We start from the raw sequence: 27996 nt of genomic DNA, 5'->3' as shown, positions 1-27996 counted from the left end.
CACTGTACCTGACGCAGTTGAGGAGATACAACGTAATAAGCAATGGGGTGACCAAACAATTGTCGCATTGTGTATGACGTTTAAATGTATTACTTCTTTGCTACCAACTCTGTCAGCAATATATTCCGCAGACAGTATCCAGTTGCGCCGCTGAATGTATTTACACAAATATGTAATTACACGACACAGAGCTCCAGAGAGATGTCATAAACAGAGAGACTCGGGAGAAAAGGCCGCATTATGCATGGAGCTTTACTACGTGCATCTATACTACTAAGCCACGGCCACGGTCGAGTCAACTGTCTGCAATCGACGACACCTGGAAGCGCTTTCGACAGCTGTCAACTGCGAAGCGCAAACGGCTGTAGGCAAAACGGTAGCCGTTTGTAGAGCTGTGAAGAGGCGTTGCCATAGAGACGTGTACAGAATGGCGTTGTAGGCAGACGGAAAAACTGTGCACCGTGTACAGAAATAAACATTACGGAGAACTTGTATTTTGTGTACTGTGTTCTTTAGTTTTGATACTGTACTTACACTACGTGCACATTTCTTTGTATGACTGTTTCATAATTTCAAAGGTGCTTCCACGAGTACCGGTACATGGAAAGGAAATTTTATCAGTATTGCTGTACAAACGAAGTTAACTTTTTGTTTTCGTTTCTAATAGAAAAATGGCAAATTGAACACGCGGGCAGTGCCGGGTCTGTCGGCTAGTAACTGAATAAAGCCTTGAATGGTGTGAGGGCAGTTCTGGACACTGTGGGGCGACAGCGGCCACTGTACTGCAGCAGAGCTGCCGGCAGGGGAGAGGCGCGCGGCGGCCGCCCCCGCCGCCCCCGCTATGGATCGCCAGCCGCCTCCCGGGCGCCGTCCCCCACTGGAGCCTTTCCGCTGCTGCGAGACCACGCCGTCGGCTGTGTCGCCTCTTTGTGCGCGCCGCGCTGCGTAACGACGCATTCCCACGTTGCGCCTAACGAGTGTAGCGGCGTTCGCCCAGCTGGTGGAACGGACACTCAAAGAGTTGATGCCATGGCGTTTAGCGAAGTTAGACTAGCACCCACGGCCAGGATCCGCACACGCTTAGCGAGACAAATTACACCACGTAGTGCTCCATTTATTAACCAGGAAATTGTTTATCTTGAAAGAATTAAGTTTGCTACATTGACTGTGTCTCCTTCTAATTTTATTTTTACCTTCTGCACTAGGGCGTTTCGGCTGTGTAGCCATCTCAAGCACTGCACACATACCGCCGAGCGAGGTGGCGCAGTGGTTAGCACACTGGACTCGCATTCGGGAGTACGACGGTTCAAACCCGCGTCCGGCAATCCTGATTTAGGTTTTCCGTGTTTTTCCTAATTCGCTTCAAGCAGATGCCGGGATGGCTCCTTTGAAAGAACACGGCCGACTTCCTCCCCCGTCCTTTCCTAATCTACATCTACATCTACATTGATACTCCGCAAGCCACCCAACGGTGTGTGGCGGAGGGCACTTTACGTGCCACTGTCATTACCTCCCTTTACTGTTCCAGTCGCGTATGGTTCGCGGGAAGAACGACTCTCTGAAAGCCTCCGTGCGCGCTCGAATCTCTCTAATTTTACATTCGTGATCTCCTCGGGAGGTATAAGTAGGGGGAAGCAATATATTCGATACCTCATCCAGAAAAGCACCCTCTCGAAACCTGGCGAGCAAGCTACACCGCGATGCAGAGCGCCTCTCTTGCAGAGTCTGCCACTTGAGTTTATTAAACATCTCCGTAACGCTATCACGGTTACCAAATAACCCTGTGACGAAACGCGCCGCTCTTCTTTGGATCTTCTCTATTTCCTCCGTCAGACCGATCTGGTACGGATCCCACACTGATGAGCAATACTCAAGTATAGGTCGAACGAGTGTTTTGTAAGCCACCTCCTTTGTTGATGGACTACATTTTCTAAGCACTCTCCCAATGAATCTCAACCTGGTACCCGCCTTACCAACAATTAATTTTATATGATCATTCCACTTCAAATCGTTCCGCACGCATACTCCCAGATATTTTACAGAAGTAACTGCTACCAGTGTTTGTTCCGCTATCATATAATCATACAATAAAGGATCCTTCTTTCTATGTATTCGCAATACATTACATTTGTCTATGTTAAGGGTCAGTTGCCACTCCCTGCACCAAGTGCCTATCCGCTGCAGATCTTCCTGCATTTCGCTACAATTTTCTAATGCTGCAACTTCTCTGTATACTACAGCATCATCCGCGAAAAGCCGCATGGAACTTCCGACACTATCTACCAAGTCATTTATATATATTGTGAAAAGCAATGGTCCCATAACACTCCCCTGTGGCACGCCAGAGGTTACTTTGTCTGTAGACGTCTCTCCATTGATAACAACATGCTGTGTTCTGTTTGCTAAAAACTCTTTAATCCAGCCACACAGCTGGTCTGATATTCCGTAGGCTCTTACTTTGTTTATCAGGTGACAGTGCGGAACTGTATCGAACGCCTTCCGGAAGTCAAGAAAAATAGCATCTACCTGGGAGCCTGTATCTAATATTTTCTGGGTCTCCGTCTCTAATGCCCTCGCTGTCGACGGGACGTTAAACACTAATCTTCCCTCCCTCCTCCGCCGCCTCTTTCCTGCGTACACTATCGGAAGAAAATATGATTAGCATATGAATTAGAAAGCAGCCATTGGTTATAGTTACCAGAACAAAATCAGACTGGAAACAGAATAAAGAAGCAGCTGTTACAGTGTTTAACCAGTTAACTACATATGTCTTGAGTCCTGTAATTCGACAAGCAGTCCGTGACTGACTTGATAAACAATAAGGTCAAAAAAACAAACCCAGTAAGTATAGGTGAAGGTAGTACTAGGCAGTAGTTGAAAACGTCGTATAATAAACTGGTCCGCCACATTACCAGGCTTTTGAGCTGTAGCTGTGCTGGTCGTTACGGCGCAAACAAGAGCAGAGAGCAAAGCCATTCACTGTTATGGGGGATCACTGAATTGTGCGCAGCGGCACGTCGTGGCAAGCAAGTCAGGATGAGCCTGTGTGGACAGGTACGCTCTGTCTGTGGTCTGTGTGGTCGATATTAACGTGAATCTTAGGAAGGGAGGGAAAGAAGGGAGTATTTTGTTTCAATTCATTCTGAGTACAAAGATGGTAACTGATAGTATCGAAATGGAAGTTATTCCAACAATACCATTTTTGTAACAGTTGTCATACACAGTTTAGAACAATACAATGAAATATTTCGATAGTATTAGTTACAATACTTATAATTCTACAGAAGAAAGGGACAATAATTCATTTTTCTTTCCCTTCTCTTCAACATTCAAGTTGATATCGTACCTAACATAGACCATACCTGTCCATACGGGTTGTCCTTCGACTTCATCGTCACGAGGTGTCGCTGCATACATTCTAGTGGTCCCTCAAAACAGAATATCGCTCGGCGGTCTGCTAGTGTTCGCACTGAACCGAATACCGTGGCTACAGCTCACAAGGCCAGTAAGGCGGTAAATCATATTATTCATGACTTTTTCCACTCTTGCCTATTTTCTACTTTTGCATGATGTTCGTACACTGATCAGGCAGAACATTATGACCACCACCTGCTATCGATATAAACACTTGCAGGTAATAGCAGCGTCACCTAGCGAGGAATGAGTGCTTGTCAGACACACGTACTGTGAATGTGCATGTGCTATCGTACAGCGTGCTGTCGGTGTGTAGAACAGAGAAGGCTGCGCGCCATCTATCTGAGTTTGATCGAGGGCAGACGGTGGTCGTCACGCGCATTTTGGAAACTCCGCGACTTGGTCGGACTTTAATGCTGGGCTGGGTACAAGTGTGTGTCTGAACACACGGTGCAGCGGACACTCCTAACGATGGGCATCCGCAGCGGGACGACCCGTGCATGTGCCCACCACATCGGCAGCTACGACTGAAATCATCTGCAATGGACATTGGCGCAGCGGCAGTGTGTTGCGTGTGTGATAAATCCCAATTCCTTCTTCACCATGCCGATGGGAGGGCGCGAATACGTCGTCTTCCAGGGCAACCGCTCCTCGATACCTGTACTGTGGAACGGAGACAAGCTGGCAGCGGCTCCACTGTGCTCCGGGGAACATTCACGTGGCCATCCATGGATCTAGTGACCTCGTGCAAGGCACCATGACGGCCAAGGAGTATCGTACACTAGATGCGGATCACGTGCACCCCTCCATGACGATCATGTCTCCCGACGGGAGTGGCATATTTCAATAAGATATTGCGCCATGTCAGAAGGCCAGGAATGTTACGGTGTGCTTCGAGGGGCACAGTGGCGACTTTCAATTGATGTTTTTGCCCCCCCCCCCCCCCATATCGCCAAATCTAAATCCGATCGAACACACCTGGGATAGGACTGTACTCAGAGCCATCGCCCCCCTCCCTGGAAATTGCGGTAATTAGGCGACTTGTGCGCGCAGATGTGGTGTCAACTACCTCCAGCACTCTACCAAGGCCTCACTGCTTCCAAGCCACGACGGCATCGACACTGTTATCCGTGTCAGAGGTGGACATAATGTTCTGGCTGATCAGTGTATTTAGCCGTATTGTGTAACAGGTCAGTCTTTCATGATCTGTCGCAGATAGCAAGGGACCGCTACTGCTCTCACTATCCGAACACACTGTCGCAGATGTTGTTTACTTCGGTACATGCGTTGGCACTTTTTTCCCCTCTGCTCTTGGAACCGCTGCCCTTCGTTCGCTTTCCATCCACTATCTATCTCCTCGATGCGACCCTGTTAGTGGATAATACCAACCAGACGCACGGATAACGTCACGACCCAATATCCCGTCAAGTCCCCTATTACCAACTAACAAAGTGACAGTAGATCTTTTGAGATGATCACCATGTCAGTGTGGGCGAAAAAAAAGTCAATCACGGACTTCCGATGAAATTGTTGTTGTTGTGGTCTTCAGTCCTGAGACTGGTTTGATGCAGCTCTCCATGCTACTCTATCCTGTGCAAGCTTCTTCATCTCCCAGTACCTACTGCAACCTACGATTTTTACCCCCCACCGCTGCCCTCCAATGCTAAATTGGTGATCCCTTGATGCCTCAAAACATGTCCTACCAACCGATCCCTTCTTCTGGTCAAGTTGTGCCACAAACTTCTCTTCTCGCCAATCCTATTCAATACCTCCTCATTAGTTACGTGATCTACCCACCTTATCTTCAGCATTCTTCTGTAGCACCACATTTCGAAAGCTTCTATTCTCTTCTTGTCCAAACTGGTTATCGTCCATGTTTCACTTCCATACATGGCTACACTCCATACAAATACTTTCAGAAACGACTTCCTGACACTTAAATCTATACTCGATGTTAACAAATTTCTCTTCTTCAGAAACGCTTTCCTTGCCATTGCCAGTCTACATTTTATATCCTCTCTACTTCGACCATCATCAGTTATTTTACTCCCTAAATATTTGCTGTCTCTGACAGAATTACAATGTCATCGGCAAACCTCAAAGTTTTTACTTCTTCTCCATGAATTTTAATACCTACTCCGAATTTTTCTTTTGTTTCCTTTACTGCTTGCTCAATATACAGATTGAATAACATCGGGGAGAGGCTACAACCCTGTCTCACTCGTTTCCCAACCACTGCTTCCCTTTCATGCCCCTCGACTCTTATAACTGCCATCTGGTTTCTGTACAAATTGTAAATAGCCTTTCGCTCCCTGTATTTTACCCCTGCGACCTTTAGAATTTGAAAGAGAGTATTCCAGTCAACATTGTCAAAAGCTTTCTCTAAGTCTACAAATGCTAGAAATGTAGGTTTGCCTTTTCTTAATCTTTCTTCTAAGATAAGTCGTAAGGTTAGTATTGCCTCACGTGTTCCAACATTTCTACGGAATCCAAACTGATCCTCCCCGAGGTCCGCTTCTACCAGTTTTTCCATTCGTCTGTAAAGAATTCGCGTTAGTATTTTGCAGCTGATGAAATTATGTGACTGAAATCCAGAAAATAGGTAGGTCAACTGGTTAAATATTGTAATAAGTGCTCTCTTTCTTCTGTTTTAGTCTGATTTTATTACAGTGACTGGAATCAATGGTTGCTTTGTAATCTGTATTGTAATTATGTTTTCTTCTGATACGTGGGCAGTGCTGGAGTGTGACTACACAGCCGAAAGGACTTCGTACACAAAATAAAAATAAAACGGGAGTGGGAGCCCTGGCAGGAAACTTGGAAGAACTAAGAAGTATATCACGATTGTGAGGCCTGTTGCAAGCGAAAGTATAGTCGGCAGACATTTGCCGGCACTTCAAAGTTCTTGTGACACAGTCATGCTAACTGCCGCGCGCCTCGCTCTTGAACGCCAACTGCAGACATTACGTCACCGCGGTCGCATATTGGAACAGACTCAAGTAGAAATGAAACGTAGCCACCACTTGTTCCTCTGAAACACGCCCCTACCCCTCCCTCAAAGGCGCGGCCATGGTATGTTACAACCACCGTGCATCGTGTGTTGAGGAGCTTCGCCTCAGTGCCCTCCTCATCTCGGCGTTGCTCTACTTATCCACCAGCATCGTGGTCCGCAAAGAACGTAACACCTCGAATGGGACCCGGATCAGTAGCTCAACCGCAATAAACGTGTTATACGGCTACCGGTTTCCGTCTGTTTTAGATCTCCTTCAGACCCACACCATGATGGTAGTGATGGATGTGAACGGTATCTGTATATATAAAAAACTAGTTTATTGCGGTTGTGAATGTTTACATTCAATTTTAAATAATAAATAAACCGCTGTACTCCAGAGAGACATGTTCTCAAAAATTACTAGTACACGATTTGTCTGACGCCTGATGCTCGTCATGGAAGTGTGTGTGTGTGTGTGTGTGTGTGTGTGTGTGTGTGTGTGTGTGTGTGCGTGCGTGCGTGCGTGCGTGGCAAGGTACCACTGCAGGATCTAGGCGTGCAGTACCACGGTCTCCGAAACTGAGTGTCACTCACTTTTTGGGGGGCTATTATGTACGTTTGAGGGTGGTTTGAAAAGTTCTCGGAACGGAATAGAAAAGAAGTACTTGCATCACTGAAACTTATTTTTAAATGTAGTCTCGTTGTAGAATAATACACATGGTCCAACAATGTTCCAGTGCCGTGATCCGATCCCGAAAACGAGTTTCCTCCAGGCCTGCAAAACAGTTGCCAACTCCGACTATCAATTCTTCGTTTGAAGTGAATCTTCAACCACCAAGAAAAATTTTCAGATTTGGGATGAGATGGAAGTCTGACGGGGCAATATCAGGTGAATAAGGCGGGTGTGGCAACAGTTTATACTTCAGTTCGTGTAATTTTGTCATGGCGACGGCACGTGTGCGGGCGCACATGTCCTGATGAAAGATTACTTTCTACCTTGCTAAACCCGACCTCTTTTCGCGTATCTTGTATTGCAGTTTCTCCAGGATGTTAGCATAGTATTCTCCAGTAACTGTGTGCCCAGTGGGGAGACAAGTTACAAACAGAATCCCCTTCGCACCACAAAACACTGTTGCCATGCCCTTTCCCGCGGAAAGAATTGTCTTTGCTTTCTTTGGTGGCGGAGAATCAGCATGTTTCCACTGCTTTGATGGTTGTTTTGTCTCTGGGTTGTAGTAGTGCACCCAAGTTTCATCTGTGATCACAAACAGGCGCAAAAAATCTTGCCCGTTTCTCCTAAAACGGGCCAAACATCGTTCGTATGTGGGACGCCACTAGCATGTATGTCGGACCACTAGCGAGGGTATTGTGAGTGGAGTGGAATAGTAGACACGATCCTTGTACTTGTTATCCAGTCCTACAGTCAACGTTTCGGCGGTGAGGTCGTCTCTCGAGACGATAATTCAAGAGCACACGGCGCCCCGCCCGTGAATCCTGCGATCTCTCAGGTTTACTCGGCGTCAGTGATCCATGGCGTGCCTCCTGGATGCAGGACTGGCACGGACTGGTCTGGGCGTGCGTGGGACCATTGGTGTTGCGTCATCACGGGAACGTTCCTCACACACTGGATGACGTCAGTAGGGCCGCCCCGAGGCCCACGAGGAAGACAGGCCGCGGCGCGTACGTCACGAAGGTAGTCGTGCCCTCACTCGCTCGCTCGCTCAGCTCAGCAGACAAACTACGTGTCGACACCTGTTAACTCGTAGCTAGGCGTGTCTGTGCAAACGGAAACTGACTCTTCTACTGTAATCCACTATCATGGAATCTTACTCATTAGTCGTATAACGATGGGAAGTCCATGGGCCTACTTATAATTTGTTACGGCTGTACTGGAGTACAATAAAATAAAATCATGCTAAAATGATTATCAGTTGCATAAGGCAGCACTTCCAGCTGTTAAGCAGAAGAGACTAAATGATATAAACAAGCCGTTATACCACATATATTCTAGTATTGATCTTCAATTAAATTTTGCTGTAGTACTGTAATGAGTAAGACCTCATGATAGCAGATTCCAGTGGAAGATGCAATTCTCGTTAGTACTTACACGCCCAGCTGCGAGTTAACATGTTTAGAAACGTAGTTTGTCTGCTGATTTGAGCGAGCGAGCGAGTTGAGGCCTACCTTCGTGACGTACGCGCCGCGGCCTATCTTCCTCGTGGGCCGCGGGCCGCCCGCCGTCGGGGAATGGGACAGTGTTCGGAATCAGTGCCTCGACCACCTTGTGTGGGCAGGGTGGCAAGCACGTCACAAACCACAGAACGGAGCTTTAGTGTATTCAGTGCTACACAGCTGCAGATTTTAATTTGAAACGAGCGCATTTTCTTTCACTTCGGTTCTCTTTTGGTTTTCATTACACACGGATTTCTTCTAAAGTTTAATAAGGCGGCTTCTTTCATTCCTTTCCTCGCTTCAATCTAAGCTCATACACGCCCACGAACAACTTTTTTCAGCAGTTTATCTTTTAATTTCGTTACAGGGGAATGTGGCACGCATACACACCCTTGCTCAGAAATGATACAGTATTGTTTGTGGTGCATTCGAAGCGCCACGGTAATTTACCCTGTGGATGGGACAGTGGCACGACCGAGTGTTCCCGGCAGAGAAAGGTCCCCTGACGGCGGCGGCGGCGGCGGCGACCTCTGGAGAGCTGAGTCAGGGCCCTGACTGAGCGACGGGACCGCCGACTGCTGCTTGCCCGTAATTGGCGGCGACACGGCGCTCAAAGCGACGCGGCTCAGATGTAAGCCTATTGCTGCGAATAGGACGCGACAAGACACGGCCGCACGCCAACCTTCTGTGAGGGGATCGCCGTGAATGCGCTAATGAAGCGTCTGCTAATGAACGCAAACCGACGAGCGAGTTGGCGATAGCGCTCTGCCGCCACAGCTGCCCTCCAGCCTGCCATGCCGTCTCTGTCCCGCGTCTGTACCGTCTGTCCCCTTCCAGTATGGAAACGCCCTGGCGAACTGTCTAAACTTCCCTGTTCTCCACTTCGTAAAGCTATTCAGATTCTGAAGCATAGGCTCTACCAGGGCCGCTCTTAAAAGTTTCACGAGTACAAAAACAGTGAAAGAAAAACATTGTTGCTACAGACTATAGCTTTCCGGAACGCTCGATTTTCACACTTACACATATACAGGCATTAGAACCAGTTCTGGAAATACTTATACTTTCATTCACGCGGATTCTGGTGCTCAAAAAAACATCTTTATGGAGGGATTCAACAGCTTCCTGAAGTGGTGAAAGTCTCTGCCCAGCTTTTTCTGACATAAGGGAAGGAAAAGAAGTTGTTAGAGGGCGAAAACTGATAAACTGGGAATGTGAAGAGTGACAACCATAGCCCTGTCAGCCGCAATATTTCGCAGACTAGTTTTACAAGCATTGCCAAGGAAACATACCGTAAAGGAACTGCAACCGATCTCTTAGTCACGGGGAACAGAAAATTTTCGGTTCCTTTTGCGAAATATGTCAACCTGATAGTAGTAACTATTATACAGGATGAGTCACTAACTATTGCCACCAAGAATAACTCCGAAAGTATGATAGTAGCTAAAAATTTGTGGGACAAAAAAGTTGCTTGGGACAATGGGAGCTATGATATGACGTTGGTTTTTTGTTGCTAGGTGGGATCGCGTCAGAGATATGAAGGTCAACTTTGTTTTTTTAAATGGGATGCTATAGTTTGGTACTTACTTTCTGATAGCGGCTATCGAGACGAATCCAATGATGTGTAACAGTAAGGTCTTTGAAGGTCAACGAAGGTCACAAAGGTGGCATGAACGTCTGTTTACAGAAGGTGTTCGAAGTGATGACCATTGGTATCAATGCAGTGCTGCAATCTTCTTGTCTTGGATTGAGTGGTATTCCTTATCACATCAGCACTTATCGGAGCACATACTCTTGACAGTTCTCTCTTGCGTATCTTTAGGTATAGTTGGAACGTCTTTATAAACAATGTCTTGTACGAATCCGCACAAGAAATAATTTAGAGGCGTCAAATCTGGCGAACGAGCAGGCCACGACACATCTCCTCCGCGTCCAATCCAATGATTTGGGAATTGTCTCTGCATCTCATTTCTAGCCATCAGCGAAAAATGTGCCGGACACCCATCGTGTTGATACCAAATTCTGTTCCTTGCTCCTAAAGGTATTTCTTCCAGCAACAGACCTAATGTTTCTTTCAGGTATGTGGTGTATTTCCTACCATGGAGACTTCCTTCGATGAAACAGGGGCCTATAGTTCTGCCCTCCAGAATCCCACCGCAAACATTCACTGACCACGGTTTCTTGTGTGCAACTTGCCGTAGCCAACATGAATTTTCAGTTGCCCAATAATGCATGTTATGCAAATTAACGTTTCCGTGGTTCGTGAATGTAGCCTCGTCAGTAAATAAAATCAAATTTGTAAACGTGTCATCCCTCTGAATCTGAAGTTGAGCCCATCGGCAGAATTCAATGCGGCGCATACAGTCCGTTCCTGTTAGCTCTTGGTGGTGACAGATTTGTTAAGGATGATATTTATGGTGATGTTGTGACTTGGCAAGACAGCCAAGCCACTAGGAGATAGCCGAAAGGCATGCGTTTAAGCTCACGCAGGCTGGCGTGCGGTCTGGAACAGTTAAAGGAATTGAGTCTAGTAAAAAAAGTACGGAGCTTATGGAATACTTTAATCCATAATTTGTGAACATCGGTCTGACGGTACATGCATCACAAGATAAATAGCAAATGATGATGGCGCCTTGCTAGGTCGTAGCAATTGACGTAGCTGAAGGCTATGCTAACTATCGTCTCGGCAAATGAGAGCGTAATTTGTCAGTGAACCATCGCTAGCAAAGTCGGCTGTACAACTGGGGCGAGTGCTAGGGAGTCTCTCTAGACTAGACCTGCCGTGTGGCGGCGCTCGGTCTGCAATCGCTGATAGTGGCGACACGCGGGTCCGACGTATACTAACGGACCGCGGCCGATTTAAAGGCTACCACCTAGCAAGTGTGGTGTCTGGCGGTGACACCACAGGTGACGCGAACTAACACGAGGATCTCGAACCCCAGTGACAAGAATACCAATTTCCGTTTCCACGTTAGTAACTTTTCTTTGCCGGATATGTTTCCGATGAATTAAAGATCCAATTGTTCTCAGTTCATCATACACATATCTAAATGTACAACGTACTGGGTGAGTACGTTGTGGATATCTTTCAGCGTGTAAGTCTCTAGCTCTCACTAAACGTTGTTGGCATTCTCCGTAAATGAGAAGCATTTCGACTTGATCTTCGAAGAAATACACCATTCACATTCGCTTGATTCGACGATACTAGTCAACGTTCGTTGTAGTGTTGTGTTGCGAAACCGTCGAATGGTGTTTACATGACAATGGCACGTTAGATGGATACGCCGTATTCGGCGAATATTTACTATCTGCACGATATACGAGAGAGAATTGTCAGAACATGTGCTTCGATAGGTGCTGATGTGATAAGGAATACCACTCAATCCATAAGAAGAACATTGCAGCACTGCATTGATAGCAATGGTGATCACTTCAAACACCTTCTGTAAATGGACGTTCCTGGCACGTTTTTGACCTTCGTTGACCTTCAAAGACCTTACTGTTACACATCATTGGATTCGTTTCGATTGCCGCTATCAGAAAATGAGTACCAAACGATAGCATTCCATTTAAAATAACAAAATTGACCTTCGTATCTCCGACGCGACCCCACCTAGCAACCAAAAACCAACGTCATATTATGCTCCCCGTTGTTCCATGCAACATTTGTCCCGCAAACTTTTCAGCTAGTACCATATTTTCGGAGTTATTCTAGGTGGTAATAGTTAGTGACTCTTACTGTATAACTGAACTTTCTCCTTCTCCAATTTCCGGTATGACAGTGCGTCGTTTCATTTAACAGCTTAGATGCTTCAGTAACTGAGTACCTTTTCCTAATAACTTTTAGCATTATGTATCCGGCAAAAACCTCTCTCATGTGCTTTGCCAAAAAAAAAAAAAAAGTTATTTCTATGCATTGAACCGTTGACGAATCTTCAGAAAATGTATGAAATGTACGTGAAGCCTATTTGTGTGTGTGTTTCCCTACATAATCTAGCGGAGTACATGTAATAGGACTCTCTGTAAGGAGCGGCTATAGGGTAGTAGTCACAAAAAAAAAAAAAAAAAAAAAATGCCAACAGAGAGAAATTCAGCGTAACAGTGTAACATTTCAGCGTAACAGGTTACATAGCAACGTCGACTTTCATATTTTGCCAACCCGTCCCCTGGAATATGACGGAGCTGCTCGGTCAGAAAACGAGCAGAGGAGGAGGCGTGTGGCCCAGCACGCCTCAGAGAACGCGACAGACCCGGCCCGCCGCCGCAGTGCAAATATTTACAGGTAGCGCTCTCAGAGATCTGCGCCTCGTTATCTGCAGATCAATACCTAAAACACTCGGCAAACCTCCCGAGATACGCCGTGCTTTGCAACCGTATTAGGTGAGTGAGTTCTCTATCCGTTGTAGTCTCTGAGTAGCTGGTGATTTTTTTTGTCGTGTGCCAAAGTTACAGCCAACGTGCACTCAGCACTCCGTCCTCCAGAGCGTGACGCACAACTTATGAGCGAATTGTTCACCACATAGGCAATTATGTATTGATGCTCCCCTTAACATGGGAAATACGCCCCACTTTTTATTTATAACAGTGATATCTTTCGTGCTCTAATATAAATACCCTGAAGGATCTACCGCTGAAAAATGCACTGCCTTTCAGTGCATCAAGTATTCTACATTCTACACTATCGACCACCTGTCAACAGCCTGAAAACCCACCTTTTCCAGCGCGAACTCCTGCCAGACGTGCAGTAAGAGTGTCACTGAAGTTCTGGAAGGCACCGGCAGAAATGTGGGTCCACGCCTACGCCAGCTCCAGGGCTAGGGATGTGGAACCCTGCCGAGTCCAGTTCAGTAGACAACTGCGCTGGTTTTCTCGGTTGAGGATCCACGGCGCAAATAGCCCGGCCAAGGTGGTCCCACAGATTCTCGACTGGGTTTAAATGCAGGCAGTTTAGCGGCAAGGGGAGTACGATAAACTCACCCCGGTCCTCTTCGAACCATTCACGTGCACTGCGAGCTGCGTGGCACGTTGCATTCTCCTGCTGGTAGATGCCATCGTGCCGAGGAAAAAGAAAATGAAAATGCATGTCGGGGTGGACATGGTCCCCAAGGACACATGGACACTTGTGTTGATTCATAGTGACGAGAACACCCTGGGGAATCCCAGGAAAACGTTCCCCACACCATAATGCACCCTCCTCGGGTCTGGACTCTTGCAGGGTATTTTCTTACAGACGTTTCAAGCCGGTGGAACATAAAAAGTGATTCATTTGTAACAGCCACCTGTCACCACTCGGTCCATGTGCGGAATTGGCGTGAAAATTCCAGCCTTCGTGGGCGATGAACGGCAGTCAGGGTGGGTACGTGAACAAGGCGCCTTCTGCAGACACACATACGCAGCAACGTTCTCTGAACGGTCGTTGAGGAGACGGTGTTTTCTTAACACTGGTCACATTATTTCACACATATTACAGTTGAAAGATAATACGATGAAAAGAGAGATGTATTTGAATGAAATTTTATTGAACTTCCAGTGTTAATTTGTATGCTAATTTTTACTGTCCCACGAAATATAATACTGTCCACAAGTAAACGACGAAATGCATAAAACTTTTCTGAAAATATAGGCCTGTCGTGATTTCTGAAACCCCCTTATACCTCCAATGAAGTAAGGTACCGGGAACTGCTCTGCATGTGGACGCTTTGGTCTGCAGTCGCAGGTTTCAAGGATGAGGGAGAGGCCTGGAAAGCACGAGCCGAACATCAACAGTAAAGGTCTAAATAACTTCATTCAAGAATTCAGTGAGCTACAGTGTGCCACACAATATGAGGGTAATGTACGATTAATCGCCGGATGTGCTTTCGATATTACGAGTTGCAGGACTTCACTTTTCGTGTAGACACGGAAAATACAAATCGAAGCGGCGCCTACTGCATCGAATAAAAGCATTCTCTCACATACACGAGGAATCTTCATAGTTTCTAAGGAAAAACAAAGCTCGTTGGCATTTTGAAAAATTTCTATTTCTCTAGACAATTTGGATGCAAACCATGCGTAAAGCAACATAGTCGTAAATATCGGTGCCGAAAATTGGCGCTGTACAGTTGAATAAATTTTAATAGCATCTTTCCGAGTAGCAATTTGCCATTCATTGTCAGTCAAATATGAACAAGTCTGCAGACACTTGACAAAGTTTTTAACTTGCCTATAGGTCCGTGGATTGAAATAGAAGTCTCATATTATTTGTCAAAATAATAATTAGTCAACAGCCAAATAACATTGGGAATTAAATAAAGTTCATGGAAATAACGGTTCTTTTCGTCAATTATTCTTTAAATGAAATATGTACGATACAGTATGATTAGTGTTGGAAAAAAATATAAATTGATAAATAGAAAAAAAGATGAGCGGGACTCGGTCCACCTATCCAGCGATTACCGGGGTTGAACGCTAACCACACGGCAGCCTCCAGCGAGTGGTGAAGGTCGCACCGCACCGGTATATCGCTAAGTAGTACGTCTAACCTTCTGCAGATTATGTTGTCGTATTGGACTACTAAAAGTGTACGACATTTGCCAGCTGTATACTTCTGCATTGTTGACGCAGAAAGTGAAGTCGTAAATTATTGATACAAATAAATAATTATGCTCCCATGGGAAAAAAAAACCATTTTAATCATCGATACCGATGCCACATATGTAACAGAACGAGTATAGTAGTTAGTTAATTTACGTTCCGTAGGTCATTTGCATAATTTTCATCATAACAACACGCAGTCAGTTTTTTGCTTCTTTCTATAGTTGGATGCGTGATACTTACTGAATACTGTGTACCATAATTGTTACGATTAATGACAATGATGAGAGTACAGCCCGTGAACCTCAGCAGACGAACAGACCAAAACAATGTTAGTGTGTTTGTAACGTTATCTTTCTGTGGACTTTACCCGAACAAGTGTAAGCACAGTACACGGATTGTAGTTACATAGCAAACACAATATTTTCGGGAATGTGATCACGTGTTTATTCTGTGTGTAGTGGTACAGTGTGTTACTTAATTAGGGGTAAGACTCATCAACGAGAAACGTGTTGTTACATACAAGGGAGGAAGGGAGAAATTCGGGAGTGTCCGATTATTACCATAATCCTTGCCACAAGAGATTATAAACTCACTTTTTCCGCTATCAGTTTCTTCATTGCAGTCCTTTTGGAGTACGCTGCTACTAGTGGCCTTTTTTTATTTCTCAACGTAGTCACCGTGGGAGCAACACACTTCTCCGAAAGAGAGACCAGTTTGTTGAGTGTTCGACGTTGTTTACGGAGTCACAGCCTCACTTTGTTGGGACTGCTTCATCACTCTGTCTGAGTGAAGTCCTCGAAGTTATTCTTTTAACTTCTGGAAACGTGTGAAAATCGGATGAGGCCAAGGCGGGACTGTATGGGGTATTATCGTTGGCAGTAAACACAAGGCATCGGATTGTTGCAGATGTCGCAGCTCTCGTGTGCGATCGGGCATTGTCATGCTGAAAGGGCACCCTCTCCTGTGGGGCAGATCTTTTGAATTCAAAGTTGTATTACAGCTCGCTGGTTCTCTCACATCGACATAGTCAGGTTACACGCCACAATTCGGAGCCCTCTAGCGGCAGAGGGCTGCAAATGTGTAGACATCCGAGATGTAGAATGTTTATAACATTTGTTTTATTTAAAAAGTTTCAAGAGTTTTTCGCAAAAAATTTCGGAAGTTTTACTTTTCATGAGACCGTCATAAGTGGCAATAAACGTTTCGGAAATGCCCTCCCTACACGGCTGCAAAGTTTTAAGGGAGTTTTAAAGTGTTTAAGGTTACGTAATTTTTGGGAGTGAGCATAAAACATATACATCACGAAGTACTCGTTTCTTTAATACGAGACAGAAGAATTATCCACCTTCCTGTTACCGTGGAATGGTGCTAAAACTCCTTGTAGTCTGTTCTTTGAATGTTTCAACAGTTCTTGTTAGTGTAAGTAAACTCCCAACAGCGCGTTTTCCTGTTAAAGTATCATCATTGTGAGGCACTTGGATACTCGGTGCACATCTGTTTCTACGAATCGTGGTAGGAAGCTGGAAGCTGGTGACAGCTGGAACCGCAGTGCGGGGACGCACAGTAATGCGCGCAGACTGAACGTGTGGCGGCTCACACAGCTGGTACAGGTTGCAGTAGGTGTAGGAACCGTACCGCGAGCTAACTCGATTACCAGCGGGCTGCTAATGCGGGCATTTAATGGCCGGATGTACGTATCACGGCATTAGCGCTGCCGCACAGTGATTCCACGCCGACAGGAAAGGCCACAGTTGTCCATGTCGTTGTCTGTTACAGAGGCCCTCGCTTTAAATTACACGTCATGTGTCGGTGAACAGGGTGACTGTCAGTGGCCGGCTGATGAAGTCCTTGCTCAGTCTCTGTAATCAAGTGAAGAAAGTGGGCAGTGTGAGTGAAAACTGGACAAAAAGCTAGTCACCTCCTCCTCACCCCACCCCCCCAAGAGATACCACTGTAATATTGTGTAGCACCGTCTTTTCTCTTGGCGTTGGTGTCATTTCTGCGCGAATAGAGTCCATAAGACCCTTTAGGTAGACCATATCTAGATGAAGCCACAGTGATAATTAGATTCCATAAATCTACCAAGGTTCACCGGGGTCCAGGGGGAGCATCTTTGCTAATGATCAAAACTTCCTCGGTCCCGAATTCCAACCGAACCACTGTAAAAAATTTCGAATAAAAATCATCAGCAATGGCAGCCGAATACATCCGGCTTAATGAGCTACCCACGTTCTGCCAGCGGTCTTGTCAAAGAAGGCGGAGAAGTTGAGAGGTTTGGGGCATCCTGTTGAGTTTGGGGTGGGAAATTGCTTAGTGAGTCAAAAACCAGCAATGATCAACGGCATAATATACAGAAGGCAATGTATTCACAGGACATTTGGCGTGTAGTTGAAAAGAGTCTGATGATCTTCCCAGTGACAAAAGATTCCCGATTAGTCTCCCATAAGGATGTTCGGTAGGAGACTGCCAAAAGAGGAGGTGGCTGTGAGCAAAGGTTCAATAACCAACAAAAGGGTAACACTCTACGAGTTGGAGCTTGGAAAGACAAAACTCTGACTTGTAGGGAACCTAGAAAATCTGAAAAGGGAAACGAAAAGATTAATTCTAGACGTCACAGTGAGGTAAGGTGAAGTTCTGCATTATGGCCCTCGATGGGTCCGACCGACCACCATGTCATCCTGCATCAGTGACGTCAAGAAGGAAGGGCATGTATTCCGCTCACTGATCTCCGCGCCGTGTTCGGTTTGTTGAGCCTGGAACCGCTACCGGTCGCTGAAGTAGCTCCTCAGTTGGGACCATGAGGCTGAGCGCACCTCTTACCAGTCCTCCTGACCAATGAAAAGTCCCTGGCACTACCAGGAATCGAACCCGGCTCCTCCGCATGTCACTTAGCCGCTCTGACCACACGGCTACGGAGGTGGCGTGTTGGATTGTAAGACGACACAGGAAGTGATACACACTTAGACCACAATTTAGTTACTACGAAGGGTATATTGAGGTCGAAAAGAATCAACTGGAAGCATGAGTATGGAAAGAAGTGGGATACTAAAGCACTTGACCAGTGATCATGTGCGTTTGAAGTTGTCTAAGGATGTAGATGCTGTGGTAATAAATACAACAATAGGTAATTCAGTTCAAGAGAAATGGGAAAGAAACGTTCGACGGAAGGCCTGATACAGCATACAGGGAGTCAAAACAACTTTCCGTGAAATTAAAAATAAGGACTTAAACATTAGGAGTGCAATCTGAATTCAGCTCCTAAACACAAACAAGAGAGCAGTTAGATGGAAAGAGTGAAGGCTTCTGCGAGAAGAAAGAACAATCTGACGACGTGATGATACAACTGTCTGACGACGTAATGAAGAGAAATACGAGAGACGACATGGAAGACTTTGCGGATCGAATATTGGACTCGGAGTTGTAACAGCTGATTCTCAGGTTTACGGAGAACGACATACGGGGATGTTTTGAGCAGTATAAGGTTCAAATGGCTCTGAACACTATGGAACTTAACTGCTGAGGTCATCAGTCCCCTAGAACTTAGAACTACTTAAACCTAACTAACCTAAGGGCATCACACACATCCATGCCCGAGGCAGGATTCGAACCTGCGACCGTAGCAGTCGCGCGGTTCCGGACTGCGCGCCTAGAACCGCTAGACCACCGCGGCCGGCCGAGCAGTATAAGGAACTAACGCTGACGTGTGTGGACTCACTTGGTTCCTAGTTAGAGTTGACCAGCTCTAATTTGAGATATTTGGAAGTATACACAAATTTGCAGCATACGTTTATTAAGGACTTCTGCCTGGTGGATCGCAGAAATACGTCGTTAGTAAACTGTTCTCCGCAAGTAGTAGGATAATAGGCTTTGATGAAATTTTTCACGGCCGAAGTACACTGTCCAGGCTGGAAAAACAAATCACGTATTAACAAGCCACAAAAAATAGTTCCTTAGCAACAGCAGCAGACGCACTTCTCCTGTTGCTTATGTGGAACATCACAGCACGACCACGAGCATAATCAATGAAACTGACATATATGAAAGTCCGCGGTTCCCAAGTAATTCTGCTTACTAACCTTTACCGCCCGAGTGCGAAGTTCCCAGGGTGGTCCAGATCCCCGGCTGGCAACTCCCGTTGGTTGTGCTGCGCCACTTGATTTACAAGTGAAGCACAGCGACTAAATGTGTAAATGAATCGAAAATATTCTCCGCGGTTTGACGATGCCCTCCACATCCACCGAGCGAAACGTCTCTGTGGTTTGAGATAACTGTCTCGCTTTCGGGAAGAGAGAACTTCGAGAACCCGTCAGGTCGTCTCGGTGACGGAGGTTTCCGTCGGGTTGGCTAAACCACTTCGTACAGATCCAAGGAGAGTTCATTAAACGTCGCCAAGGCGTGTATCCTTTCCCGTCCGCTGTTCTCGTGCCGTCTGAGCTAGTTTTGCATCTCGTGCCATGTGAGATAGTTTCGCAGCCTGTAATAAATTTAAGTCAAAAGGACATTTAGAGTGTAATGCTGTTCTTACCGGTCGGATGAGCTGACTGCAGTCAGTAGCGGGGACAAAGTCACAGATTGCTGTCGCTGTACTTGACTCAACTTACCAGCGCGTAGCCGCAGCGAACTGTCAATGTTACTTCGTAAAAACTCTTCGATGCTCCTTAGTTTAGAAGCGTGGATGTTATACGTTAAGCTGTTTGCGTTACATTAAGGCATCTTCACAGAGCTCACCGACGTCTGCGCGGAGTTTTCTGGGGGAGAGTTTAATTACAGAAGTGATGAACGAGCTCTCAGTTCCTTCAGGTTACACTGCAACTTTAATTTCAGAAGACATTTCGCTGCAGAGTTAGATACCGTGCGCCGGATCTGCACTTGAGAGGTGTCATGCATAGCTAGGCAGGTAGCTGACCTCCAGTCTAGGAGACTGTAGCTTTAGTTCTTGCACGAGGTCAGCTGGGAATGCTCAGACGGCGGAGCATTGCACGAAGAAAGTTCACCTCTACCAATCGCTTACCAGGTTAAAGAGAGGCAAAGTATCGGATTGTTCTTGTCGACAGGTGCAAATTACCCACGTGTACATGGCATTTGCGAGTGACGATCCTAGATTTCGTTATCAATGGGAAAGAGTTGAAACCTTCCCCCCAACGCCATGTTCCTTGATGTCATTACCAACACACACTCCCCCCCACTACTTCCGCATTCACTGCTCATTGTCTTCTACTCGTGTTTAGGCCCTCTGCCCACGCACGTCCCAGCTTGACCGTGAACCTCCACACTATCCCCTTATCCCACCCACCTATTTAAATAAATACAGTTGAAAACAGGAATGAAACGACATTTTACGAATATGGGAAACCATAAATAAAAATGACTTTGTTACAAAATAAAGTAAAATACACAACTAGCAGATATGTTAGCAACATTATATACCACGTACGATACATAGGCACACTATTAGCTGTGAGAACGAAAATAAGCATTAGTGATGCAACATTTTGACGTGTTTTACGTCAAAAATTCGAGACCAAAATGCTGTACGTAAAAAAAATCACACTACAGTGTCTTTAAAACTGAATTTGTTTTAAGTGTAGAACCAACCAGAATTGTAAATCAGCTCTCCGGACAAACAGCCGGTCCAGTGAGCACGCACAGGTGAGTGGTTCAGTCCTTCCAAATAGCACAGCAATCGAGTCAAACCGCACGCGCGCTGCCTCCATGTGAGTGTTACACAACAGCGAGCAGTGCGACATCGATGTTTCAAACGGACATTGTCCGTGACAGAGTGGCAAAAAGGAGCAATCGTGCTTGGCCGTGCCCCTGGCCATACGATGTGTGAAGTTGCTAGAGTTGTTGGTGTTTCGCGGCGAACTGTTCTGTATATCTACAAGCAGTGGTGTAATACTCGTGGCCACGAAACACCGCGTAAAATCCTGACTGAGAGGGACCGGAGACCTGTTTCACGACTTGAGAGTCAAAATCAGTTCCATAGCCGATAGGAATTGCTGTAGGCACTACAGCGCAATGGCGACAGGAACTGTGTGCGTATAGGGTCGGTCATCGCGGAAGAGAGCATTGCTCACACAGCCACTTACAGCTGCGCGTCTACAGTGCGCTGGAAATCATCGAATGTGGACAGTAGCTTACTGGTTGAATGTAATGTGGGCTGATGAGTTACATTTTTGCCTTTATTCAAATGACGTAAGTCGTCAACTGCACCGAAGGCCACATGAAGCATTTCATCCTGAAAGGGCGCAAGGTCGGGTGCAAGCTGGAGGTGGGTCCGTGATGCTTTCAGGGTGTTCCTCTTGTCATGAAGGGGACCCACTCACTGAAGTGACCACAAACATCAACCAGCAAGTTCATTAAAACGTCCTGAATGATCAGACGCCTACGTCAGCACCTGCGTATGCTATTAATACCTATATTTTTTTGAGATGGGGACAGCAAAGGTCAGCAGACTGGAAGATTATGTGGCTGGCTTTCCGAACGCCCCCGCCTTCCCCCTTATTATATGTCGTTTCGCCTGCAAAATCGCCTGGCTTGAAACCCTTGGAAAATCTGCGGGACTTCTGGAACAACTGGTAAAACACCAACGTTAATATCACCGCGATTTGGGGGAATTGGGCGATCAAATCCTCAGGAGTAGCTTACCCCACATGCGGCGTACCTGCACAACCTTGTGGAGTCACTTTGTAACCGAATTCAGGTGTTATCAATCCCAGGTGCGAAATTACACGGCATTAAATAATGCTCGTAATGTTTCGACAAATTTTTGTCTGGTGAACGTATGTGTGATTCCTGAGCACTGACAACGTTTTAAATGAATAAAACGAAACATTTATGGCAATAATACATACGCAGTTTCAGTAGTGAAATATTTTAAGTAATGGTACAGAATCTACGGAGAATGGCCCTGACATGAAAAATTAAATGATAGTGATTTGAAGTATACAGGGTGGTCATTTTAACTGAACGCTTTGAAATACCTCGAAAACTACACATCAAATCAAAATAATTTATAATTTTAGTTTGTTTGTCTCAGGGGGGGAGCGGGGGGGGGGGGGGGGGGGGGGGGCGGGCATTCAGTGATGCCACACTCGAATCCCCACCCCACCCCGTGCGTGGGTCGCGGGGTGAACTTTGAAATATTCAGTGGGATCCCCGGTTTTTTAATTGCAGAATGCAATTATACGGCAAAATCTACATATGTTTTGTCTGAAGCATTTTCTTCATTTCGCCACAGATGGCGCTGTAATCGGAGGAATAGAAATGCGCACGCAATCGTAATTTACGACATGCTACTCAGTGGCCCTTGAATATCCTATTGCACGTGGGACTCCACCTCCGTGGTGCCAGGGTAGGACAGGCCAGTATTTCATAGCTTGTATTGTGTAACAGGTCAGCGTTTCATGATCTGTCGCAGATAGCAAGGGACCGCTACTGCTCTCACTACCCGAACACACTGTCGCAGATGTTGTTTACTTCGGTACATGCGTTGGCACTTTTTTCCCCTCTGCTCTTGGAACCGCTGCCCTTCGTTCGCTTTCCATCCACTATCTATCTCCTCGATGCGACCCTGTTAGTGGGTAATACCAACCAGACGCACGGATAACGTCACGACCCAAGATCCCGTCAAGTCCCCTATTACCAACTAACAAAGTGACAGTAGATCTTTCGAGATGATTACCATATCAGTGTGGGCGAAAAAAAAGTCAATCACGGACTTCCGATGAAATTATGTGACTGTAATCCAGAAAATAGGTAGGTCAACTGGTTAAATATTGTAATAAGTGCTCTCTTTGTTCTGTTTTAGTCTGATTTTATTACAGTGACTGGAATCAATGATTGCTTTGTAATCTGTATTGTAATTATGTTTTCTTCTGATACGTGGGCAGTGCTGGAGTGTGACTACACAGCCGAAAGGACTTCGTACACAAAATAAAAATAAAACTGGAGTGCGAGCCCTGGCAGGAAACTTGGAAGAACTAAGAAGTATATCACGATTGTGAGGCCTGTTGCAAGCGAAAGTATAGTCGGCAGACATTTGCCGGCACTTCAAAGTTTGTGTGACACAGTCATGCCAACTGCCGCGCGCCTCGCTCTTGAACGCCAACTGCAGACATTACGTCACCGCGGTCGCATGTTGGAACAGGCTCCAGTAGAAATGAAACGTAGCCACCACTTGTTGCTCTGAAACACGCCCCTACCCCTCCCTCAAAGGCGCGGCCATGGTATGTTACAACCACCGTGCATCGTGTGTTGAGGAGCTCCGCCTCAGTGCCCTCCTTATCTCGGCGTTGCTCTACTTATCCACCAGCATCGTGGTCCGCAAAGAACGTAACACCTCGAATGGGACCCGGATCACTAGCTTCGCGTTGTCTTATTTGACGGGCACACGATTCAAAATTGAATATAAACAGTCACAACCGCAATAAACGTGTTATACGGTTACCGGTTTCGGTCTGTTTTAGATCTCCTTCAGACCCACACCATGATGGTAGTGATGGATGTGAACGGATCTGTATATATAAAAAAACGAGTTTATTGCGGTTGTGAATGTTTACATTCAATTTTAAGTAATAAATAAACCACTGTACTCCAGAGAGACATGTTCTCAAAAATTACTAGTACACGATTTGTCTGAAGCCTGATGCTCGTCATGGAAGTGTGTGTGTGTGTGTGTGTGTGTGTGTGTGTGTGTGTGTGTGTGTGTGTGTGTGTGTGCGTGCGTGCGCGCGCGCGCGCGCGGCAAGGTACCACTGCAGGATCTAGGCGTGCAGTACCACGGTGTCCGAAACTGACAAGGGGAGGCCGCCAATTGTGAAATTCAGATTCGATTCATACTGCGCATAATAAAAGCTCATGGCCAGAGGTGTAATGTGGCAAAGCACCAAGATGCACTTCTCAGCCGTTGTGGAGAAAATCGACAGTTAAAAGAAACCGTTGCGGTGAAATACTCTCTACGATTATTAATTTTCTACAGAGTCGTGGCGCAGCGGTAAGCGCTCGGGTTCGTAATGAGAAGGTCGCCGGATCGAATCTCGCGCCATGCAACCTTTTTTTTTTTAGTATTTGTTTTTTGTAATTCAAATGTACACACACACACACACATATATATATATATATATATATATATATATATATATATATATATATATATATAATTCCCGGCAATCAGTTGCAACAATTATGCATATAATAAGTTGTTGAAAGTCGTTTGTCGTGGAAAAGCTGACGACTTCGAACATCATTATGTTTTCCGCAAACAAAGTTGTATTTCACAAATGTTATTCATTGTCTTCATAATGTTAACCACGTATAGTTAACGGAAGACGTAGAAACGATATTCCGAAACGAATACGTATAGCGTAAGTCAAACGTTCGAATTAGAATAGAGACCCCACGAACACAAATTTGCTGTGGCAGGTATGAAATATAAACTCCGTTACTCGCTCGTTACACTTGAAGGAGATGTTGAATGGGCCGGAACGAGCCGCCGCATAACAGCGTAGTTGCCTGCTAAGTTCGAAAGAAGGTAGATGCGGTCCCTAGCGCAACTTATAACATCGTCGAAAATCAGTGCGGACGTGAAAACTTTGGTACACCCTGTTAAACAAACGGAAAAATGGAGGCGGTACAATTGGACAGCGATCCGCCTTCACCAACATGCATAAGCAATTCATTAATAGTAATATATATATTTGAATTGGAAAAAACTAATAATAAAAAAAATTGCATGGTGCGAGATTCGATCCGGCGACCTTCTCATTAAGAACCCGAGCGCTTACCGCTGCGCCACGACGCTGTTGAAAATTATTAATCGTTGAGAGTATTTCACAGCAACGGTTTCTTTTAACTGTCGATTTTCTCGACAACGGCTGAGAAGTGCATCTTGGTGCTTTGCCACATTACAGCTCTGGCCATGAGCTTTTATTGTGCGCAGTATGAATCGAATCTGAATTTCACAATTTACGGCCTCCCCTTGTGAGTGTCACTCACTTTTTGGGGGGCTATTATGTACGTACGAGGGTGGTTTGAGAAGTTCTCGGAACGGAATAGAAAAAAAGTACTTGCATCACTGAAACTTATTTTATTTTTAAATGTAGTCTCGTTGTAGAATAATACGCATGGTCCAACAATGTTCCAGTGCCGTGATCCGATCCCGAAAACGAGTTTCCTCCAGGCCTGCAAAACAGTTGCCAACTCCGATTATCAATTCTTCGTTTGAAGTGAATCTTCAACCACCAAGAAAAATTTTCAGATTTGGGATGAGATGGAAGTCTGACGGGGCAATATCAGGTGAATAAGGCGGGTGTGGCAACAGTTTATACTTCAGTTCGTGTAATTTTGTCATGGCGACGGCACGTGTGCGGGCGCACATGTCCTGATGGAAGATTACTTTCTACCTTGCTAAACCCGACCTCTTTTCGCGTATCTCGTATTGCAGTTTCTCCAGGATGTTAGCATAGTATTCTCCAGTAACTGTGTGCCCAGTGGGGAGACAAGTTACAAACAGAATCCCCTTCGCACCACAAAACACTGTTGCCATGACCTTTCCCGCGGAAAGAATTGTCTTTGCTTTCTTTGGTGGCGGAGAATGAGCATGTTTCCACTGCTTTGATGGTTGTTTTGTCTCTGGGTTGTAGTAGTGCACCCAAGTTTCATCTGTGATCACAAACAGGCGCAAAAAATCTTGTTCGTTTCTCCTAAAACGGGCCAAACATCGTTCGTATGTGGGACGCCACTAGCATGTATGTCGGACCACTAGCGAGGGTATTGTGAGTGGAGTGGAATAGTAGACACGATCCTTGTACTTGTTATCCAGTCGTACAGTCAACGTTTCGGCGGTGAGGTCGTCTCTCGAGACGATAATTCAAGAGCACACGGCGCCCTGCCCGTGAATCCTGCGATCTCTCAGGTTTACTCGGCGTCAATGATCCATGGCGTGCCTCCTGGATGCAGGACCGGCGTATTGTATCTACTGGCACGGACTGGTCTGGGCGTGCGTGGGACCATTGGTGTCGCATCATCGCAGGACCGTTCCTCACACGCTGGATGACGTCAGTAGGGCCGCCCCGAGGCCCACGAGGAAGACAGGCCGCGGCGCGTACGTCACGAAGGTAGTTAGCACCTGTTAACTCGTAACTAGGCGTGTCTGTACAAACGGAAACTGACTCTTCTACTGTAATCCACTATCATGGAATCTTACTCATTAGTCGTATAACGATGGGAAGTCCATGGGCCTACTTACAATTTGTTACGGCTGTACTGGAGTACAATAAAATAAAACCATGCTAAAATGATTATCAGTTGCATAAGGCACCACTTCCAGCTGTTAAGCAGAAGAGACTAAATGATATAAACAAGCCGTTATACCATTTATATCGAGTATTGATCTTAAATTAAATTTTGCTGTAGTACTGTAATCGGTAAGACCTCATGATAGCAGATTCCAGTGGAAGATGCAATTATCGTTAGTACTTACACGCCCAGCTGCGAGTTAACATGTTTAGAAACGTAGTTTGTCTGCTGATTTGAGCGAGCGAGCGAGTTCAGGACTACCTTCGTGACGTACGCGCCGCGGCCTGTCTTTCTCGTAGGTCTCGGGTCGCCCGCCGTCGGGGAATGGGACAGTGTTCGGAATCTGTGCCTCGACCACCTTGTGTGGGCAGGGTGGCAAGCGCGTCACAAACCACAGAATGGAGCTTTAGTGTATTCAGTGTTACACAGCTGCAGATTTTAATTTGAAAGGAGCGCATTTTCTTTCACTTCGGTTCTCTTTTGGTTTTCATTACACACCGATTTCTTCTAAAGTTTAATAAGGCGGCTTCTTTCATTCCTTTCCTCGCTTCAATCTAAGCTCATACACGCCCACGAACAACTTTTTTCAGCAGTTTATCTTTTAATTTCATTACAGGCGAATGTGGCACGCATACACACCCTTGCTCAGAAATGATACAGTATTGTTCGTGGTGCATTCGAAGCGCCACGGTAATTTACCCTGTGGGTGGGACAGTGGCACGACTGAGTGTTCCCGGCAGAGAAAAGTCCCCTGACGGCGGCGGCGGCGGCGGCGGCGGCGGCGGCCTCTGGAGAGCTGAGTCAGGGCCCTGACTCAGTGACGGGAACGCCGACTGCTGCTTGCCCGTAATTGGCGGCGACACGGCGCTCAAAGCGACGCGGCCCAGATGTAAGCCTATTGCTGCGAATAGGACGCGACAAGACACGGCCGCACGCCAACCTTCTGTGAGGGGATCGCCGTGAATGCGCTAATGAAGCGTCTGCTAATGAACGCAAACCGACGAGCGAGTTGGCGATAGCGCTCTGCCGCCACAGCTGCCCTCCAGCCTGCCATGCCGTCTCTGTCCCGCGTCTGTACCGTCTGTCCCCTTCCAGTATGGAAACGCCCTGGCGAACTGTCTAAACTTCCCTGTTCTCCACTTCGTAAAGCTATTCAGATTCTGAAGCATAGGCTCTACCAGGGCCGCTCTTAAAAGTTTCACGAGTACAAAAACAGTGAAAGAAAAACATTGTTGCTACAGACTAGCTTTCCGGAACGCTCGATTTTCACACTTGCACATATACAGGCATTAGAACCAGTTCTGGAAATACTTATACTTTCATTCATGCGGATTCTGGTGCTCAAAAAAACATGTTTATGGAAGGATTCAACAGCTTCCTGAAGTGGTGAAAGTCTCTGCCCAGCTTTTTCTGACATAAGGGAAGAAAAAGAAGTTGTTAGAGGGCGAAAACTGATAAACTGGGAATGTGAAGAGTAACAACCATAGCCCTGTCAGCCGTAATATTTCGCAAACTAGTTTTACAAGCATTGTCAAGGAAACATACCG

General features: G+C 46.1%; 1 protein-coding gene across 1 annotated transcript in view; it reads right to left on the bottom strand.

The window, feature by feature from the left end:
- Window positions 1-27503, bottom strand: part of LOC124709098 (B3 domain-containing protein LFL1-like) — a 48897-nt gene extending 21394 nt beyond the window's left edge. The window contains exons 1-2 of the mRNA XM_047240746.1: window positions 27452-27503; window positions 27149-27350 (exon numbers count right to left, since the gene is read on the bottom strand). Coding sequence (XP_047096702.1) covers window positions 27149-27350; window positions 27452-27503 — 254 coding nt within the window. The remainder of the gene's footprint in view (window positions 1-27148; window positions 27351-27451) is intronic.
- Window positions 27504-27996: the final 493 nt, after the last annotated feature.

The sequence above is a fragment of the Schistocerca piceifrons genome, chromosome 7, assembly GCF_021461385.2.
Source record: "Schistocerca piceifrons isolate TAMUIC-IGC-003096 chromosome 7, iqSchPice1.1, whole genome shotgun sequence".
NCBI classification, from domain to species: Eukaryota; Metazoa; Arthropoda; class Insecta; order Orthoptera; family Acrididae; genus Schistocerca; species Schistocerca piceifrons.
Note: the sequence above shows the minus strand (reverse complement) of the source record. Positions and strands in the feature narration are given on the sequence as shown.